Source organism: Labrus mixtus, chromosome 1 (genome assembly GCF_963584025.1).
Source record: "Labrus mixtus chromosome 1, fLabMix1.1, whole genome shotgun sequence".
NCBI lineage: Eukaryota > Metazoa > Chordata > Actinopteri > Labriformes > Labridae > Labrus > Labrus mixtus.
The window spans coordinates 19,304,530-19,324,582 of NC_083612.1; the positions used below are offsets into that span (position 1 = coordinate 19,304,530).

Below are 20,053 nucleotides of genomic sequence, written 5' to 3' on the forward strand. Positions count from 1 at the left end.
GATGGGTTGAAGGACAGGATGGGTTTATACAAGTTTATGAAAATAAATAGTAAAAAATAATACATAAAAATATAAATAAATAAACAGGTAAATAAATAAACCAATGTGGGCTCACTTTTTAGTCTATAGTGTAGAAATGTATGGTTGTAATTCTCTTTTTTGTTTACTGTTAATTTTGTTTACTGTTCATTTTGTTCATTTAGTGCTGCATGTTGATGTTTCAAAGTGATAACTACACAAAGTAAATTAAAAATCTCATTCAATTCAGTATAAAGACATGTTGAAGTGCTGCTTGATATTGCACAGATAAATGTGATCCTTGTTATGAGGATGAGGATGTGTCTCCTGATCCAGCGGGGGTGAGTGGGGTCATGTTGCAGGGCAGATCAGGTCAGGGCAGGATGATCAGCAGCATCAGCAGTCCCAGTGTGAGACACAGGCGGCTGGGGCTCAGTGCCAACCCCAGTGACTTCCCTACAGGGAAACCAACAATTGTAGAGCCATGAAAAAATATAATCCCCTTGAATTATCGGTTTTTGTATATCGTAACACAAAACACAGTGGAACTCATTTTTGAGAATTTCACTACACTTCCTAGACTTGTTCTGATATGATTATATTGAGCTGTATAGTCATTGTGTAAACATAGGATATTGTCAGTATTCAATCTTTGTTCAAATCATTTTTCAAATTGACCTTCATAAAGTTTATATTGGCTCTAGCTTTCTAAAGTCATTGTTGAAGTGAAGTCTGTCAGTGCTCTAATAGTATGAAGTGCAAACATGCCATTTTACTATAGGTATTAATATATACCAGACATTAGTTATACAGTATTTTCAAACATTTCAATAATAGCTTGAAGAGATGTTAGCTAATTTTAACAACCTTCCTAATGGACCTTTTTATCTAACTACCAGATTTATTTAGACTACAGAAGATTTCAGTGGCTCACCTCTGAAGTCTACAGGCCGTGCCTCCCAGGGTGTCAGCACCAGAGATAGAGCTGTCTTCTGAACATCTGACAGCTTAGAGAGCTGCGCCTCGGTCACAGCAGCAGCCTGCTCATAAAAGAACATGCTGATGTGTTTCTGGTTAAACACCACCTGGATGAAATAAAACAAGCAGGGAAATAGAGGAACAGAGAGACGAGTAGTGACACAGAGATGCGATTATTGCACCAATATTAGCAAAACTTGACAGACATTTAAAACCCCTGTTATAGACTGTAACAATTTCCTCTAAAAAACTGAATTATTTGTGCTTTTGGAAAATGTGAAGAGATAATGTTGTTTAAATTACTTACAGCAAACTTGTCAGCTGGTATCATGGAGATAGCCATAGGTATGATTCCTTCAATTTGCATTTTCACCAACGCTGACATAGACATGTCTGGGATACCAGCTGTAAAAAGTGAAACATGTTGATAAATGAGAGTAAAGAAGCACAACTGCCTGAGTCAATGCTTTAATCCAGCAACAAGAGTTATTTAGAGGGTTTCATTAGAACAATAAATAATACTAAGAGGGGTTAAAGTTGTGAGCACACATGGGATTTAACTGATCCATACAAATAAGATATTTGTGCAAGATTGACACCAAGAATTGACATCGTATATTTTCTACCACTTCTGTCAACAGTGCAATACGCTCCAAAATGCAAACATTTTGATTGCTAAGTGTGAAACTTCAGGACCTTATGAAAGCTCTAAGGTGATTTAAGTTAATGTAAAATACCGGCCAGAACTCCTATCTCAATGAACACATCAGTTCCCCATGAACTTGTGGGTCCAAAAGCGAGGCTGTGAGTTAGCAGCTCGACGAAAGCCAGTAGCTGCTCCTCAGAGCAGGATAAGTTTAGCTGACCCAGCTGGAGCACCGCCTTACTACAGCCAGCAGGGAGAGACACAGCACAGGAAGAGCAGGAGGGAAGGGGAACTTGTTATCACATTACAGTGTTCAAACATCAGCTCCCAAAAATGAAGAAATGAACACGTGCATGTGAAAGTGTTTTATCTGCTCACCTGAACTCTACAGCATTGAACACATTTATGTCAGTGGTTTTAGCTCCGCACACAATGTATCCCATGGCCCCTAGTGTGCTATAGTCCAGCTGGCTTGGACTTTGCTTGGTGGAGTTTAAAATGGCGCTAAACAGTGCAACAAGCTGGGATGGAAACAAGAGTTATGATCCAGACATGCTCTTTCATCATACACCCATGACACATAACTGTAAGTGTGCCTAACTCGTTGCAGTTTAATACAGACTCTGCATTGGTGCGTGTTTCATTAAGTTGTTTTTTATTTAGCGGGGAGTTCAAACAACTTTATGGTCATTTTAAAGCTTGGGTTTGTTATAATGTTGAATCATATTGGGTTATACTAAGAGGTGATTGGAATAGTCACTCTCATTGACCTCTGCAGGATGGACAAAAAGGAGGTTTGCTTCCAGCTCTGTGCCTCTACGTCATCCATACAGAATGGGAAATATCAATAAATGGACATAAATGGACAGCCCAAAACACCAAGGCCACTTGCAAAAAACAAAAAAATGTGAAATGTAACTTTGTGTGGGTCTCAATGAGCAGCCATAAGCATGGTGTTTCAAACTAGCATTTTTATTTAAATGAGCAAACAAACCACAGCATCAGAAGTGTTTAGCAATGCTAATTTACAAACAAATCAGATCTTAAATAATCAGTTTTCACTTTTTAATATGGCAGATACAAAAAGTTTAAAAAAGTCATATTCCATCTTAAATCTGTGTGATATGTTAACAGCTGTAAACAAAGCATGTACTGTACCTGTCTGTTGGTCCATGCACTGATAGCACCCATAGCAGCGATACTCCTACGCTCAGTCAGTCTGAGGCTGCTCAGCTCCTCCATGGAGAGCTCTGTCGCTATCCAGCCCAGCTGTGTGATCACAGACTGAGAGAAGGACGAGACAGGGCCGTATATCTGCACACACACACACACACAGGAACACGTAACACCACATGAAGCATGTAAAGACATAACAGAACCACAGGATGAAACCAGGACTAAGGAGGGGAAGCGTCCCTTTAAGGCCTTGAATAACACACTACTTCTTTGTGGTTAAATGGACTGAATTTCACCTGTTTGACTTTCTTCAGCACCTGGCTGCGCTGGTAGGATGCAAGGAATGGGTCCTGACCCATAAGCTCCAGACAGTTGGAGAAGGCTGATGTAGTCATGCTGATCAGACTGCTGGAGGTCCAGGCAGAGGGAGCTGTAGTGTGCAGGATTTCACAGGTAGGAACCATGGGAGCCGCTGGAAAAGGACACAGGCACAAAAGTCAGATCAAGAAATGTTGTAAAATACGTATGACTTTATGTAAAACATATTATATCAACAGCATTAAATAGAAAATATTTTTGTTTTACTATTTTCTGTTTCATATACTGCACTATATTCCAACAAACATCAATACACTGCTGAAATAATAACCTATTGAAGTAATGGTGTGACGTTTGACATGGAGAACCCAGCATGTAAATGGAGTAACAGTTCCTATACAAAACATATTGTGGTGTTTTGGCACTTCATATTTACACTATAGTCCTTTTAAAATCCCCTAAAGGATTTGATTCCAGAAACAGAAGTGATGCTCACGTGACAAAGGATTTATTTTGAGGAAGCCGAGGAAAAACTGGAGGACAAACTGTTGCTTATCAAAAACTCTCTTCTTATCGTTCTCGTTTAAACAGTGGCTCCCAACATCCCCGCGTTCCCACTGCCGCTGGCTCATGAACAGCTTCTCTATACAGCCCACTGTCATCAGATCCTGAAGGAAAACAAACAACACAAACACATGTGTAGACACACACACGCACGCACGCACGCACGCACGCACACACACACACACACACACACACACACGGTTTGCAAGAGAACAGGAACTTCACCACCTGATCCTGACACCTGCTGGAGATGTGACACCTGAGGGTTTATTTACAGCCTTTGTTGGCCTAACCTGCCGTGAGATCAGATAACAATCCCAACACCTCACTGCTGATTTCTGGACATCAAATGAATCTGTAAAGCGACTGAAGTGGACTCACAAGAGGAATCTCCTGCAGTTTGTCCTTAGGCAGGAAGAAGAGGAAGCGGTCCACCTGACTCACTGTGGTCTTGTTCCAGTGTTTGGCTGGACTGTGAGAAAACAAAAGGAACGATTGTTATGATTTTTCCACGGTTCCCTGCAAAATTGACACCTGTTCTCTATAGTCATGATCATTTTCAAGTTTACCCTCTGAACTGTAAACACAAGTCTCACTGCGGAGTAATGCCACCATACAGGACTAACCTTCAATTGAAAATCATTAAACAGATGATTTCTGATATTTTAGATTTTACCTCAAGGTAATTTCTTCAAGGAAAATCTGACAATGTGATTATCACATCACACCATGGCAAAATAGTGTCATATACAAAAAGCCTGCCCCAAAAAATAAAATACAGGGGCGCTGGTGAAGCAGTGGTTAGTCCGCGCGCCTGTGGCTCCTTTCCCACATGTCATGTCATTTAATGACAAACTGTGATAAAATCACTTCAATTAATGGCACATTATCACACAGTATCATGAAAAGCCAGATTAACAAAGTAAACACAGACCATTAATGCTTTTTAAAAACAAATTGTGGTTACAGCTGCAAAATCATTTTATAATAATATTAGTAGTATTAGTATTATTATGTCCATGTTTCGAAACTTGTACTTTTCAAATGAATGTTTATGTTATTTTTATGATGTCACAGTAGGTTGTAGTACCTTACTATTATTTAACTCACTTTATTAGAAATCATTCAACATATTTGGATTTTCTTGCCTCCAACAATTACATTTTTAAATTAAGATGTTGAATTACCCAAAGGCGGCAGGATCTTGCAGGATACGAGCCACAATGTTCATCTTGCCGCTGCTGTAGCAGAGCCCCTGGAGATAATCCAGATTTTCAGTGAAGAAGCTGCGGTCGAGCTGAATGAGAACTTCATCCACCACAAATGGTGCCATGATGCCCAGTGAACTAAACTCCTCCTCAGTGAACACGCCTGTGTACATGCCCTGTAGAGAAAGAGTCCAAAATAAACCCGCAGGTCAAGCTGCAGGAATTACAAACCATTCAGTTATTCACTCATAACTTTGTAAAACAGAAGAGGGGCATCACAGTGTAGCTCTACTGACCATCCTCTGAACCACTTTGTCCACCAGCAGCTCCTGTTTGGTTCTAGCTAGCATGAGGAAGTGCTGAGGCTCCTGAATGATCATCCTCCTGAGAGTGTCCATCATATCCGTGGGGAACTTCTTAATGGTGCTCACACTGCAAACATCACACAAAAAAGCATAAAGAATATTTTACCCTTATAATCAACGACTCAATGTCAATCCACAGCTTTTAAAACCTCTCGTCAAAATGTTAGGTCATGTTTTTCTCTGGGCCAATATATGGTTGGTTAAGTTTCTTTTAATATTGAGTAAAACATGTTAAATACACAAGTAACTCTGATAAATGACATGTATCGATATTACAGTGAAGGTTTTTTGAAATATATTGCTTATATTCACATAATGAAATAACCCCTGATATAATTTTGATTGGATTGATTAATGGTCATTTGACTCTAATCACTCCACTTTTAAAGTGTCCAAATCATTTTCATCAGAGGGAAATGAGTACTTACGGCATGGACAGGGCAATCTCAGCTCCCAGATCTTCCAACAGTTCAGAGAAGAACTCAAACTGATACAGCTCCTCGATCACACACCTTTTCTGTCCAGAAGAATGAAGACAAAAGATGTATAGATCACAGTATTTATTTAACAAGCATACAGGCAGCAGATGGCACCATTCAAAATAGGTAACTGTACCACTGAGGTGTGAAGAGGACCGGGCTGCTGTTTGAGAAGGAGTAGGATTTTTCTCACTGCAGGAGACGAGGAATCAGCTCGAAAACACTCCTGTAAGACCGTACAGCTCACACCTTGACCCACTGTGCCCAGACTCCTGGTTACATAAAGAGATGAGGATCAATACATCTATATAAAAGTATAAAGCTGCAAAATACTTAAAGCCTTAATAAAGCATTTGTAAAAGAGCACAGAAAAGTTGTACTTACAGAAAATCTAGGCTGATTAGATTTGGTTTAGTCTCAAGCACCTTTTTGAAAATTGCAATCGCCTGGTGACAATATGAAAAAAAAAAGTGTTTGTTTTTATTGTTAAACGGTTTATGCATGTTCTGTGCTGCTACCTTCCACACCTGTAACAAGAAGAGAAAATGGCAAACTGATATAAAGAGGGTGTTTGTCAGTATTGTATGCAACAAGCCCATTCATGGTATCAGTGATGACATGTTTGCTTTTGCTACTTCACTTCATAATTTAGCAGCTTATCAAGATACCGTCATTCACACAGCCAACACTGAACATTCAGCAGCTGAAAACCTCCAGCAAGCTGTTGATCATCTACAACATGCACTGTTCAATCTGAAACTGGATCTCAACCCAATCAAAACCAAATATTTGTCTCTAGAGAAAGAGACATTGCAGATGATGGTTTACATATCACCAATGTGACAGGACACAACATTGAAAGAGTCTCGGAATGCAAATATCTTGGTGGCTGGTTAGATCACTCACTTTCATTTCCACGTTTGCCCCGCCAAAACTGCATCTATATCACTCTGCCCTCAGGTCCATTACAGGCAACAGTTACTTTATTTACTGTATACATTATGTCAGACCCATAGGTCAATATCAACATAAAAAAGCACATTTTATATGAAAAGGTAGGCTGTGTGCCTCTAACTGCAAGATGTGACAGGCATTGTTTTTTATTTACAAGTCCATAACTGGTAAAATGCCACCATATATTACTTCCTAGTTAAACAGCCTCATAGTCAACACTCAACATGTTCCAGTATTTGAAGTTCCTCGGGCAAACATTTAAGTTGGTAAAACTGCTTTGAACTTCTCTGCTGCATTCACATGGATCACTTTGCAACAGACGTTCAAACTTCACACACTTGTTCCTATGGGTCAGTTTATTAATTTAAACTACCCTGCCTTCGGATGTAACTGTTTTTAATTGTCTTGTTGACATTATTTGTTTTTTGTGCACATGTATTCTTTGTTGTTGTGCTCTCTACGTCATAGAAAATGTAGATTTGCCCTTAATTATTTTCAAGATTTATATAAAGGTTGAATGCATGAATGTTATTTGACTGCCAAACACTGTTTAACATGCCATATGTGAAAGGTAGGTTGTTGTTACTGGGGTTCCAAATAGTCAGAGGAAAAGTTTACACACAGGCATGTTTAGAGTGTGAAATATATTTCTGCTATCGATCCCTGATCATACATCTCAAACTTCAAAACTTTAAAGGTAGAGTCAATAACTTTTTCCTGAAAAAAAAAAGAAGACTGCTCAATCATCACTTACGGGCCTCCATACCTGTGGAGTGGTGACAGTTTCTGCATACACACTGCCCTCTGTCTGTATTTGGACGTTCTTTTTTTTTCTTTTCTTGGGTTTAGTCGGAATATTTCGGGGCAATGAGCTGGTGTGTTTCCTTCAGCCAATGATACTGCACAGCTGAGTTAGGGAGTTGATACATGTCAGCGATTGGAGCCCATTCAAACTGAATATAATGGACTTGGACGTAGATACAAAGAAGAGAAAATACAATCTAACTGAGGATAAAGCTTGAGAACCTTGTTTTGTCTTTAACCCGCGGACATGGAGATGGCCTGTTTTATGTTAGACAGGCAGGTCACAAACACCGTCAGTTAGCTTGTGCTAGCATGTGGTAGCTTGCCGTGTAGGTACAAGTAGTGGCTTACACACTAACCCTATAGTGAGTGTACGCTTCTGGTAGCCATGAGTCCAGGAGGAGGGGCCCAGTTTAAATGTTGTGTTAAGAAGCTGCAACGAACAATACTGCCGACTCTACCGTTAAATAAAATGTCCCCTTCAGTGTATTCTGGTGTAAGGTGGGCTGTGTGATACCTGCTGTGTGTTCCAGGATGTTGTGGAAGCAGTGGTGATATTGTTCACAATAAAACGGGTTCTTGGCATGACGCTCAGCAGAGGAGTGCAATGGAGCAAAGGCTCCACATCATCCAACCAACCGACTACCTCTGGGAAGCCCTGGTCAGAGAAGAAGCAAGAAAACATCAATGTAAGCGTAACGATCAAATGACATCGATGAAATTATATTTATTATTTATTTGTTACAATTTTCTCAACATAAGTCAAACTCAACACTTTTCGACTGAAGAAGCTTAAAATTGTAAAATCTTCAAGTAAATGTCAATGTGTTTGTGTTTTACCCAGAGCTTGGTGGCAATAGCATTAGCTTGCAGAGGGCTGAGGCCTGGAGTGTACTGGGCCATTGCAGGCAGGGATGACAGCAGCCTGTCAGAGGTGACGCTCAACAAGGCCTCTGTCTTCAGTCCCACAATGAGGGAGCCAAGATGCTGCAGCTGATCCGTGGTGGTCAGCTGGGCAGAGGGGAGGAAGATGTTGGCTTAAAGTTGCAAAAACGTAAAAACCTAAATTCACATCGTTTTGCATTTTAAGAATAACTCACTGTGTTACTTGTGGACGTCTTGTCTATAATAATGGAACCCTGAAATACATAAAGAAAATCAGCAAAGGAATTACATGACATTACCTTTCAAATGGAACTTTTAAAATACAAAATGCTGAATTGCCCTTTTCAACTAACATTAATTCAAAACAAAGTTCTGATGATTTATGGTGGACCTGTCAAAAGATAACTATGGTTGAAAAGATGTATCCTCTCAGGCGCACAGTGACGTATAAAAGCAAGACAACAGCTGTGGGGCTGAGGTGAAAGTAAACGGCTCCAGTTCAGACGATAGCTGAGCGTAGCGTAAAGCTCCGGTCTTTACCTCATAAGCTAACTCACTTCAGGGATCAGTGTGCTTGATGTTGGCTTGCCTGTCAGCTGTTACTTAGGACTACAAGCCCCACCAGCTGCCAGAAAACCATCCATGCACAACAAATAGGGGATTGTCTAGTGAAAGGGACTGACCCAACCCCCACTATGGACACCTGATGATTAATTTACAGAAGAAGAATCGGCTCATAGTAAAAATAATGTTATAGAGGAAGATTTCTATAACTTCAATGTAGATTACAGGTTGAGTGTGCTCCACTACCTGTGCAGGGCTGAATAAAACGGAGCTAAGGACCGGGAGGATTGGGTGCAGCTGTGACGGTGTGAGACCCTGCAGAAAAGGCACACCCAGCAACGGCAGGAGGGGGGCGATCTCTGCCAGTCGATCAGAACTGAGCAAGGAGGGGACCTTTAACTCTGTGCTGTTCAGCAACAAACTGGAAACCTGGACAGAAGGTTCCCAAAAAGCACAAAACAGCACATGTCTGAAATATTCTCCTTTAATGGAAACACACGTATGAAAATCAATAAGGACACCAACGTATTCACTTTATGTGCTTACCAAGAGGCTGGGCAGACTCAGTCCCTCATGTGTGCAGTTCATAACAATTTCTCTAATGACACTGAAGAGCTCAGTATCTTTGTACACAAGAAGGTCCTCTGGGTCTGCCAGGCAGGAGAGATTACCTAACCTGAAATCGCAAACACTGTTTTAACAACACACTTGGGCGCACATTTTGTGAGGAAGAAAAACAATTACTCAGTAAGTAAGTCTCTATAGGTAAAGTCTTAAGGTTCAATAATTGCATTGCCCTACTCACTCATATATTTAACATATTGTGACATGTGTAACTGTGCATGCAAGCAAAAGAAAAAAATATTATTAATATGAATTAGTTTACACAGTAATATTTCCTTAGTTATTTGACGCTGCCTGTGGATCCACACAAATTGAGAATCTCATAAACTGTTTACATAGACGGAGAGGTCGGACAGTCATTCCCCACCTTGTAAGATCCTGAGCAGTGAGGTTTCTGTAGGTGCTGATGATGCTGTGAGAGATGAATTCCTGCTTTAGAGAAGTGAGGGTGTTTCTTTGCAAAACTTCCAGCCCATCTAACAGCTGCAGGGAACATGACGAAAAGTTTCAGTGACTTTCAATACTTTTTTTGTATTAATATAATATAGCAATTACAAGGCTATTGATTTTTTAAATGTTTACCAGCGGTCTCTAAATACTTATTTTTTCATAACATAGCAACAACATATGACGAGAGGTTTAACAACATAGCAATTATTTTTGGATGTGGGAAGTGTACCTCAAACTAACGAGAGAATCGAGGGTGATTCAATTCTGTTAAGAAAAGTTAGACATCTCAGAAAAAGCTCACTAAACTTTCTTGCAGAGTTAAAGTAATATATCAAGTTTAAATCCATAATTATGACTATGGACCTATCCCTAACAGGTTAGCTTAGTGTAATATGGAATATACGATGGAAAAGCAAGCCGTTATGTGTCCAGAGGTACCAACATCTTTGTAAAAGCACATCTTAACATGCACATTACATTTTGTTAGTCTAATCTATACATAAACCAAACGGTTTTAGAACTAAGCCAAGTTTAGCTAACTGGGTGCGGTAGCTTCATATTTACATGAAAATCATGATATATTTCTGTAACTATTGTAGAGAGCGGGTAGGCTTGCTTCTCAGCATTTTCTTTTTAAATCCTTGGTTATGAATGTTGGCTTTTATCTTAAGATCATTCATTATTCCTGAGTTCCTGTCTTTACTTATTGAACGTTAGCTACCAGGATGTGACACATGATGGTGGTGACAGGTAAAGAAGAAACTGTCTATTCTGTATGACCATTATGTGACAGGTAACTCCTGCCTTCTTAGGTTTCCCCTCCAGGTGTCAGAGCCCAGAGTCATGTTACCTGAGCAGGCAAAAGGTGCTGGAAGTTGTGGAAAGGCAGATAGGCGATCAGGTTTCCGGTGTCCCTGATGAGTGACTCTTGACCTCTGGTGATGTCAGAGGGGGGCATAACTTTGCTGAACCACAAGCCAAAAGCTCGCCTCTGCTCCAGAGTCATGTATTTTAAGTTTCTGTTGATGGTCTCCCTCCTAAAAAAAAAAAAAGAAACAAAAGAAAGAAAGAGAAGTATTGCAATTGTGTTTAAACATAATTACCTGAGGAGGCCTGCATTGAAAGACTGCTTCAAACATTTATTATAGTGGGATAAAAAATGTAACCAGTTAAAAATTGTTGGAAAATGTGTTTATTATTATTATTATTATTTTTTTTAAATGTTATTTCCCTTTCTTGTTGAGGGTTGTCAGTATAAAATGATAAAAAAAAAAGATCAAATTCTTCTGGATTGCACTTAGGACTGTCTGCTGCATATTTTGTTACCTATGAACAGAGCAAGGCTAGCTGTTTTAAAACCCTTTCCCAGTTCAGCTAAAGTAAGTTAAGCTTAGCTTAGCTAATTGCTTGCAGGTTCCAGCTACATATTTACTGTCCACATGTCATGGCTGTGACAACTAAAAATGAACTCACTGAATTTTTATTTGACAAAAGAAACAAGATATTCTAAGGTGATTAAAGCATTTAAAAACAGTTACATTTTTGCAATCAGTTATTTTGATTTAATCCAAAATCTTGCTTTTTGAGTAAAAGATTTAGGGCTCTTCATGTGTTCACTGCCCCACCATTTCACCAGAGAATATTCAATTTGACTTGAACTGCACTCATATAATAAAGACAAAGACAGAGGAGGGCTTGGAGCTGTAGCTGCATAACTGAGTCAAAAATAAAAATGCGACTTTCTGGTTGTTCTGGTCCCCATTTAACGACTCATTCTTCAGCAGACAGAAAATACCTACACACATTGTAAGCCCTTCCAGGATGAAAAATAGTCCTCAAAAAGTTCCCTTTGCCTTCTATTTATAATGCATGCTTCTGGCATCCTAGGATGCAATGACACATCACTTCTTGCACAAGCCTTACACCCGTGCTTTGTTTCAGATCAAAATTTAAATACATCCTGGTATTGACATATAAAATCTCAGGAACCACTTTGAAACACATAAATATTACATCTTTTGATGCCAGGAGAGTCTGAACCTATCATACATTTGGAAAACTACAGTTTTGTCCCCAGGTTGCCTTATTTTATTAAAGATCTTAAATACAAGCTTTGAAAGAATGTAAATGATGCATGACACAATATGCAGGCTATCTTAAGAAATACCCCTTGAAGCAGAAAGAGAACACATTTAAACTAAATCATTTCACACAGGCAGATTGTTAATGTAAGCAGAATTACACATTAGACAGGACAACAGAGCTGGGGGCTTTATTTAGCATGTTTGGACTGTTGTGATTTAAATATTGAGTATGCAAGAACTAAGGCAGCAAAATATACTGCAGTGAGAATGAGGAATACAGTGATCGTGATAATACAATGTTAAGAATTCAGTCATTAAACTGTGTAGATAACACCATCACTTACACATTATTGTTGTTATTCAGTGAGGGCAGAGCTTGGATGTCAGCAGGTGTGGCTGCAGCCAGCAGGGGAGCCAGTTCAGGGAACAGACTGCCATCTTTCACCAGGTGTGTCTGGAACATCACTGACACCATGGTGGACAAATACAAGTCAGGCAGCTGGGAAACAGAAGGAAACACAACCTCTGTGAGAGAAAACTAAATATATGGTACTATGCAATAAAGTAAGGCTATACCGAGGGTATAGTGCCAAGAGAATCCAGTAAGAATCAGGAGAAGACCGCTCAATGCGATCAGTGTGGGTTTCATTGTGGTTTTTCACCTGCAGCGTATCCTTGTTTCTGTTGTAGTACTGGAGGATCAGTCTGACGGTGGTGATGTGAGCTGGACTCAGCACTGACCTCAGCCGGCTCAGCGGTATACTGAAGTACTCCTGACAAATGAACAACACAATTAAACAAATAATACAAGACATGAATGATAAAAGGATGAGAACATTAGTTTGAAGATGTATTTTGAAAGAGTTGTGTTGTAAACTAAATTTCTATCATTTAGAATTAGCCCCACAAATAAATCATAGTCATGAACTGATGTGCTGGTCTGTGTGATGAAACCAGAGAAAACGTCAGGAATACACCAAAGTCATTTGGTTCATCCTAAAGGAGGCATAGTCACATCTTGAGTTGCAAGCTATCCAATAGTAGTTTAAAAAAAAATATTTTTTTTATAATTACACCACAGGAAAAGCTGGGGGAACGTCTGTCAAAAGGAAGGAGTCATGGGACGCTGGTGGCGCAGTAGTTAGTGCTCGCGCCCCATGTATGGAGGCTGTAGTCCTCCAAGTCCAACCTGTGGCTCCTTTCCCGCATGTCATTCCCTACTCTCTCTCCCTGATTTCCAACTCTATCCACTGTCCTATCGCTACATTAAAGGCACAAACAGCCCAAAAATAAATTAAAAAAAAAAAAAAAAAAAAGGAAGGAGTCATTGTCAAAGTCAAAAGTATTTAAGCTATGGTGATTATAAATCGAGGTTTAAGGTTTCTTTATTAGTACCCAAGGGTAAATTTGTTGTGCAGAGAGGAATTCAGCGTTCCAGAGATAGATACAACATATTATATAAAAGCAATTCAAATGGAACATTATAAACAACATACATGAAAACAAACAACACTGATAAAATCCTGGTCATGGAGAAGTCCTCAAACAGACACTTGTTAAGAAGCTGAAAATATCCGTACATGGTTAAAGTGCATCGATGTGTGCTAGCTATGGAAATCCATCAAAAAGCTTTTCAAGGTTTTTGTTTAAATCACCTTAATGACGGAGGATTCATCGCCGGTAAGGTCTCTGGCTGTCTGCATTAAGCTGGTCAAGACCCTCTATAAAAAGGAAACAAACACACACACACACACACATTTACAGGGTTGTAAATACTCTTTCTCTACAGCGATTTAAAAGTAAAATTCTATAGCTTTTCTTACAATACATGTATCTGACTGCTTCACATTGTTAGAAAGACACTGATATAGGTAGGGATTGAGCTATCCAGGGGAATGAGACAATACTTCTTATTTGCAACACAACTGACAATCTTCAGTCAAATGCTACTGACTTATTAATGCATCAGTAGTAACAATGAGATTAGTATTTCACTAACAGGGAGTTAATATCTATCTAAAAAAAAACTTCTGACAGCTTTAAACTTTCTTTTCCAAAAAAGTACTGCACAATCAAACTACTTACCCCAAAGCACTGCAGCAGCACCCTCTTTTTGTCAAAGTTGTTTTCCCTCTCAAGATAGCGGACTACAGACGACAACACACTCTGTCTTATGTTCTCACTGACATGCAGCGAGGTGTTCTGGACTTCCTCCAGTGCCAACAGGATCACGACAGTGGCGCTGACTGCCTGTTCCAACACAGAAGCCACTGGTGGAGTCAGCAGATCCTTCACCCTGAACCTCATATTCTCCACCCAGCAATGCATCGCTATCTGTAGAGCCGTATTTTGACTAGCCCCAGGTTGGCAGGCGGAGGTTAGGTCGGCTGAGCAGCTCCAGTTGAAGCGGCTCAGCAGGTTCCTGGCCAGGCAGAAGTTAGGCTCCACTGTGGTGCTGCTGTTGTTGTCGTTGTTGTAAGTGGTACTGTAGTTGGTGTAGGTGGTACACATGCTGTCCACCCACACACTAGACGGCTCCTGGGAGAGCAGAAAGCGAAGCCTAGCATCAGGGCAGATAGAGGAGATGAAAGTTGTCTGGTCGTGCTCCCAGCAGAAAGTGAGGAGAGCTGCATCAGGAAGAGAAATACTCCAGCTGGAGTACTGGCACTGCTCTGTGGGGTTGAAGCCAGTCGGGCCTTCTCCCTGCCCCCCTCCTTCACCAGGAGTGACCCGTGAGTTTGAATGGTTGGCACAGTGCTGTAATAACCAGGTGTTGTCCTGATTGGCCAGCAGGTTCTGGATGACTGACTCATTGGAGCAGACTTTGGTGGTGAAGTTAAGCGGGTCTGTCTCAGCACAGAGAGCGAGCTCGGTCATGTCTACAATCATCGGACGAGTCCATTCTGTATACTTGCACACCTAAAGAACAAAGCATTAATACATTAGTATACAAATTGTTTGACAGTCTTGCCTGCCTGAAATATTTCCACTGGGAGAAATAGGCTGCAAATTCAGAAACAATGCAATACTGATAACAAATGCAAACATACAAGACATATAATACACAACAGACAATAAACCCTTCCAACAGTTGCATGGATTTGTTTGTGGACTGATAAAAACTAAATCTGGTGCCGGAAATCTCTCAGTGTCCGTCGTTTCAAATGAGTCATTTCCACTTAGCATCCGCTGCAGGCGGGGAGCACTTCCATTGTGATGCCTGGATTTGCAGCATTTTTCTTTTCATATTTTACTATGCATTGTTTACGTGTTTGCAATGTGTTTGCAGTTAATGCATTTCTTGAATCATGTTTTTTTTAAACAGCACAGCAGTTCTGCAGTTGTATTTTTCATGTTTTTTATTCTACTAATTGAATTGGCATTGACTCCAAATGGAAACCTTTTTTAGACGCTGAAACATGTTTCCCCTTGTCAGCCAACATTGTTTACAGTTACACAAAAGTTACTTACCTGTGGTAACACAGCTATTTCCTCCATTTCCTTTTCCTCGCAAACTGATGTCAGCCATTTGTTCTGAGGGTTTTCTAGCAGCTTTTCAAGCACAGACGTTTTGCAGCAGACGTTCTTCTGGAAAGCGACCTGATCATGCTGCGAACAGAGGCCGACCACTGAGTCGTCCACTTGCCGTTCTCCCCACGTATGGTAGTCACACCAGCCTGCTATGCTGAAGTGCTCGGTTACCACTGGGGGTATTACAGTGAGAGAGGCATCACAGTGATTTTCAAGCCAGGCGTTCTCCTTATTGAGCAGCAAGCTGTTTAGAAAGGTTTTGTTAGAACACACCTCTTGGGTAAAACCAATGTGATCGAGTCTGATGCACTCCGACAAAACATCAATGGTAATTTGCGTTACATTGTGCCACTCTGAGTACTGACAGGACTCTAACATGATTGAGTCAGGGACAGGGACCGGTGGTAATGCTGTGCAATTTGGCATAAAGCGTCCATTTTCAGGGTTGAAGAATAAAAGCATGAAGAATCTAGTGTCCTCACAGATGAGCGATGTCAGTCTGGGACCATCTAGGCTTGTGCAGAACTCCAGTAAGAGGGGGTTCACTGAAGGCTGATCCATCCACTGCTCATAGACGCAGAACTGACTCACTAAGTACGCAGAGTCTGCAGAGGAGTTGGCACAGTAGCCATACAGCCAGCTGTTCATCTCCTCTGACAGTAGCTTCCTCATCAACAGGGCATTGTTACACACCTGCTTTGCAAACTCCTCGCGTGCATTATCACTGCACAGCGACACGAGGACGGCGTCTACCCCCTCATCTTCTAACCAGGTGTTGTAGTTGCAGGCCAGCTGTCTGAGGTTGGAAGCTTCTCTGGCTACTCTAGGGAGTTCAGAGTGAGGGAGGCGAACGGCCTCAGGGGGAGGGGTGACAGCAGGTGGAGAATGTGTGCACTCAGATGACCTGCTAAAGAGCGGAGACATCAATGCTTGGATGACATAACACATGTTGCTCCACACCTGCTCAACCTGATTAGCGCTAAGGGAGCTCATTTCCCGGCAAAAGGTGAGGACAGATGTTGCGGATCCCACTCTCGAACCTGTGAGGATGTCTGCGCACAATGTGTCGTTGAGCTTGGCCAGATTGCGGCGATCACACTTTAGCAGGATGTCCTGGTAGTAATCAGTGTTGTCTTTTGACTCGGAGACGCTGCGTTGGAAGGGGACACTTTGAGGATTCAAGCACTCTGGTCCCGGATATGTGCATGGAGGCTGTTCTTGAGCCAGGAAGATATCCAGGAAGATGTCAATGATGGAGGTACCAAAGGACCAGCTCACATTGTTGTTGATTCCCCTGAACAAACAGGCAGTGCATTCTTATTAAAGATTATTTCAGTCAGAACAATATTGGCTAAAATGATTAATACTCATTACTCTGGAAGATTCTGTTTTTTTTTTTTTTTTTTTACTTCTCTAAGCAATGGATGGAGATCTTAATAAAAAGAGCCTTATGGAGTTTTCTTTCAAAAACACAAGTCTTACATTTCGGGATTTTCAACACCAGACATTGTGTGTTTGCTTGAGATCTAACAAAACAGCGCTTTGTTTTTTCTTTATTGCAAATCGTCCATTACTAAGATCTGCTTTTGCTAACAAGTAGTTGTCTTCATCACCACTTGCACTGGCTGTGTTAGAACACTAGGGAATCCAAAAAGCATTATGGTTTTAGGTGTGACAAATCAGTTCTCTCTTCAGACTTATCTTAAGTTTAATCTCTGACATGCTGTTGCAAACGACAGACTTTTAGGTTGGCTGGTTGACCGAGTCTTGCTAAAATGCTCTGTGAGAGGCACATTTGACTTCTTGTCACTTTGGCTCCACAGCGCTTCTAATAGCGGGAAACTCCATAGAGAAGCTTTGTAATGAAAAAAAGGTTTGTGTGTATATAACTGATGACTCACCACATAATGAGCTGCTTGAGATCTCCTGCAGAACAAGTGAAAGGAAATTAGAGACATGCATATTATGAAGGACAGTTTAGGAAATGATATGACACTTTTCTAATATTTATATTAATGAAAAAGAATTATTACCTTGCTCACAGGTCTGTTTCCCCTCCAAAGATGGTATCCTAATACCAAACTGTAAAGCTATTTTGATAAAGTCCATAGGAACTTGCAATAACATTGCCATGAACTCTGAAATGTATGTCACAGTTGCCTCCACAAGGCTGCTCACAGCCCCCATCAAACTCCCAGAAAGAGGGAAAGTTGACAATATATTTATTAAAGTGTTCTGAAAACCATCTAATGCTGCTGATGTTGATTCCCCAGTCCTGAGGTAGGCACTCAGGAAGCTGGTTGACCCTCCATTACGGTTCAGTGTAGTGCACGACTGTGATCGCAGAGACGACACAAAGTTCAGCAGCGGCTTTCCTAACTCCAGAGACACGGTCTTTGTTAGTTCTGCCTCCAGGCCACAGTCCTGTCTGCCAGACAGAATACACACTAATGTCTTCGGAAGGTCATCTAGAAATCTGTCCCTCAACAGAGGCTGAAAGACAGCGTACAAATCACTGAGAGCTTGATAATATGCATTTAGGTCCAAACCTTCTGCAGTGTATGTGGCGCTAAAGATGCGTTTATTTATATTTTCACCAGACAAAGAGTGGATTTCATTAATAACTTTCTGGATGTCTTCCTCTAATATGGAGGCCTTGTCAGGAGACTGATCAGTCTTTCTTTGTATCCATTTGGGTTGTGAATACACTTGTTTGACATCACAGATGATGCCTGCACACAAGAAAACATAAACACAGGAAATGATTAGACTAATGCTGTCACTCCAGTGGGAAAATCAGAATTAGCCAGTTTTATAAGTGCTGTGTTGTTTGTTGCGAAACTGAGAAGTCCCTAGAGCCTCATAGTATTTTAATTGGATTTCCAAAAATTGTTTGGGTGTTTAAATCAATAAAACCCTATTTAAGTTTGATCAAACATTTTTCACCTTTAGAGGAAAATAGAACATTTCGAAAAATGTAATTCAATGTATCTAGGCAATTTCCATTTTGGTTTTTAAATTATATTAAATATTACAAAAAGTTTATTTTTCAGATAAAGAGAATTGGAAGTTCAATATTTATTGCGAGAAACGTCAACAATTGAAATTTAACAAACATTAAGTAAGCTGTTCAAACCTTTTACTTACTTAAAAGCCTAAAGCTTAATTAACAGCGGAAACCGTCAACTTAGGTAACTTTTTTATAATCACATTTATCACGTCACAATTGTAAGTTAAATACATAATATGTTTAGAGATTATAAACAAATAGAAACAGACTAATTATTTCTAAAAAAAAAGTGACTTTAAATTTACCTGATAGGACGCAAACGATGCAAGCAGCTGCTGTCGACCACATCCTAAGTGTCCTCGATTAAAACCAAAAAAGGTAACTCCAGATAATAAAAATAAATCTAATGTGTTTTCTCCTCTTGATGCAGCGTAGATGCTCAGCTGAGACAAACATGGAGCTTCATATTTGTTAACTGAACAGAGTCAGTAAGTTATCCCTTCAAACTTCATCTTTCCTCAGCAGGTGGAGGTGATGATCCATCGTCACGTTGAAGTGTTCCCACAGGCTCCTCTCCTCCTCGGTGTCCATCTGAAACTCTACCTCTGGTCTGAAGCGGCGTAATTGAGGACACCGCTAAAAGGGGAAAAAAAGTAGGTGCGAAATGAGGGCTGCGAAACGTAGAAGGGATTTCGGCAACAAGCCCGACCGTCGGTGCTGAATTATTGACGGAGTCTGTTGATTAACTCCTTCGCGTGAAACTGGAGCCCTGCACGAGGAGCCAGAAGACTTGCTGGAGGATTTACAAGACATCTGCTGCAAACACACCCTATTACTGTGCCTGCTGTGAAGGCCTTTATAATCTGACGGGGTAAAGGAAAAGATTCTGAACTAAAATCATTTTATGAAGCCCGTTAATCTATGTACTCTCACATTTGGACCAACAGTGATTAACTCTTGCATCGTAATTTATTTCGTTTAAATACCTTCATTTCTATGAACTTTTGCCAGTTTTTCTACTTTTAAAGATAGAGTTGCTGAAAAATAACTTTTATTTTTATCTTTATTTTAATTTAACATACTCAAGGGGCATTATAACCTAGAGAACTTTAAGTTTTTGGTTTAAACAAAAAACAACTACGTTAACCAATAATTAGAACAGATTATGACTGATCTATGATTTGACATAACTCATTTGTTAGAAAGGTAAAGGAAAGGCATTTAAATTAAAAAGATAAACTAACTTCTGTTAGTGGGAAAACAATGAAATATTATTTTTACAAATACATTTTCTGGAACAAACCCTGGTGGATTGAACAATAAAACATTAGGTCTTTAACATAATAGGAAAGCATAGGGTGTACATTTTGTAACGCTCTCTGAAGGCCATAAACC

At 40.2% G+C, this 20,053-nt stretch overlaps 1 protein-coding gene across 1 annotated transcript; it reads right to left on the reverse strand.

Annotated features, from left to right (window-relative positions):
• Positions 1-242: 242 nt before the first annotated feature.
• On the reverse strand, positions 243-19,006 carry strc1 (stereocilin 1). Its single transcript, XM_061044234.1, has 29 exons — positions 18,964-19,006; positions 17,682-18,380; positions 17,550-17,574; positions 15,589-16,942; positions 14,203-15,036; positions 13,773-13,838; positions 12,780-12,890; positions 12,462-12,616; positions 10,884-11,070; positions 9,951-10,066; positions 9,506-9,635; positions 9,206-9,388; positions 8,611-8,649; positions 8,351-8,521; positions 8,028-8,168; positions 6,137-6,198; positions 5,889-6,024; positions 5,702-5,790; positions 5,205-5,340; positions 4,888-5,084; positions 4,082-4,172; positions 3,633-3,804; positions 3,115-3,290; positions 2,801-2,956; positions 2,021-2,163; positions 1,734-1,882; positions 1,304-1,401; positions 953-1,103; positions 243-474 (listed from the first exon to the last, which is right to left on the reverse strand). Exons 1-29 carry the CDS (start codon positions 19,004-19,006, stop codon positions 392-394), a joined length of 6,093 nt encoding a protein of 2,030 aa, XP_060900217.1. The 3' UTR covers positions 243-391.
• Positions 19,007-20,053: the final 1,047 nt, after the last annotated feature.

Excerpts from the sequence above, each read along its gene's own strand:
- strc1 (XM_061044234.1), bottom strand. The coding sequence starts at position 19,006 with ATGTGGTCGACAGCAGCTGCTTGCATCGTTTGCGTCCTATCAG. Across the intron at positions 3,291-3,632 it reads CAAAATAAATCCTTTGTCAC|CGGCTCCCATGGTTCCTACC; the intron begins GTGAGCATCACT and ends GTCCTTTTCCAG. Across the intron at positions 1,402-1,733 it reads TGAGATAGGAGTTCTGGCCG|CTGGTATCCCAGACATGTCT; the intron begins GTATTTTACATT and ends CACTTTTTACAG.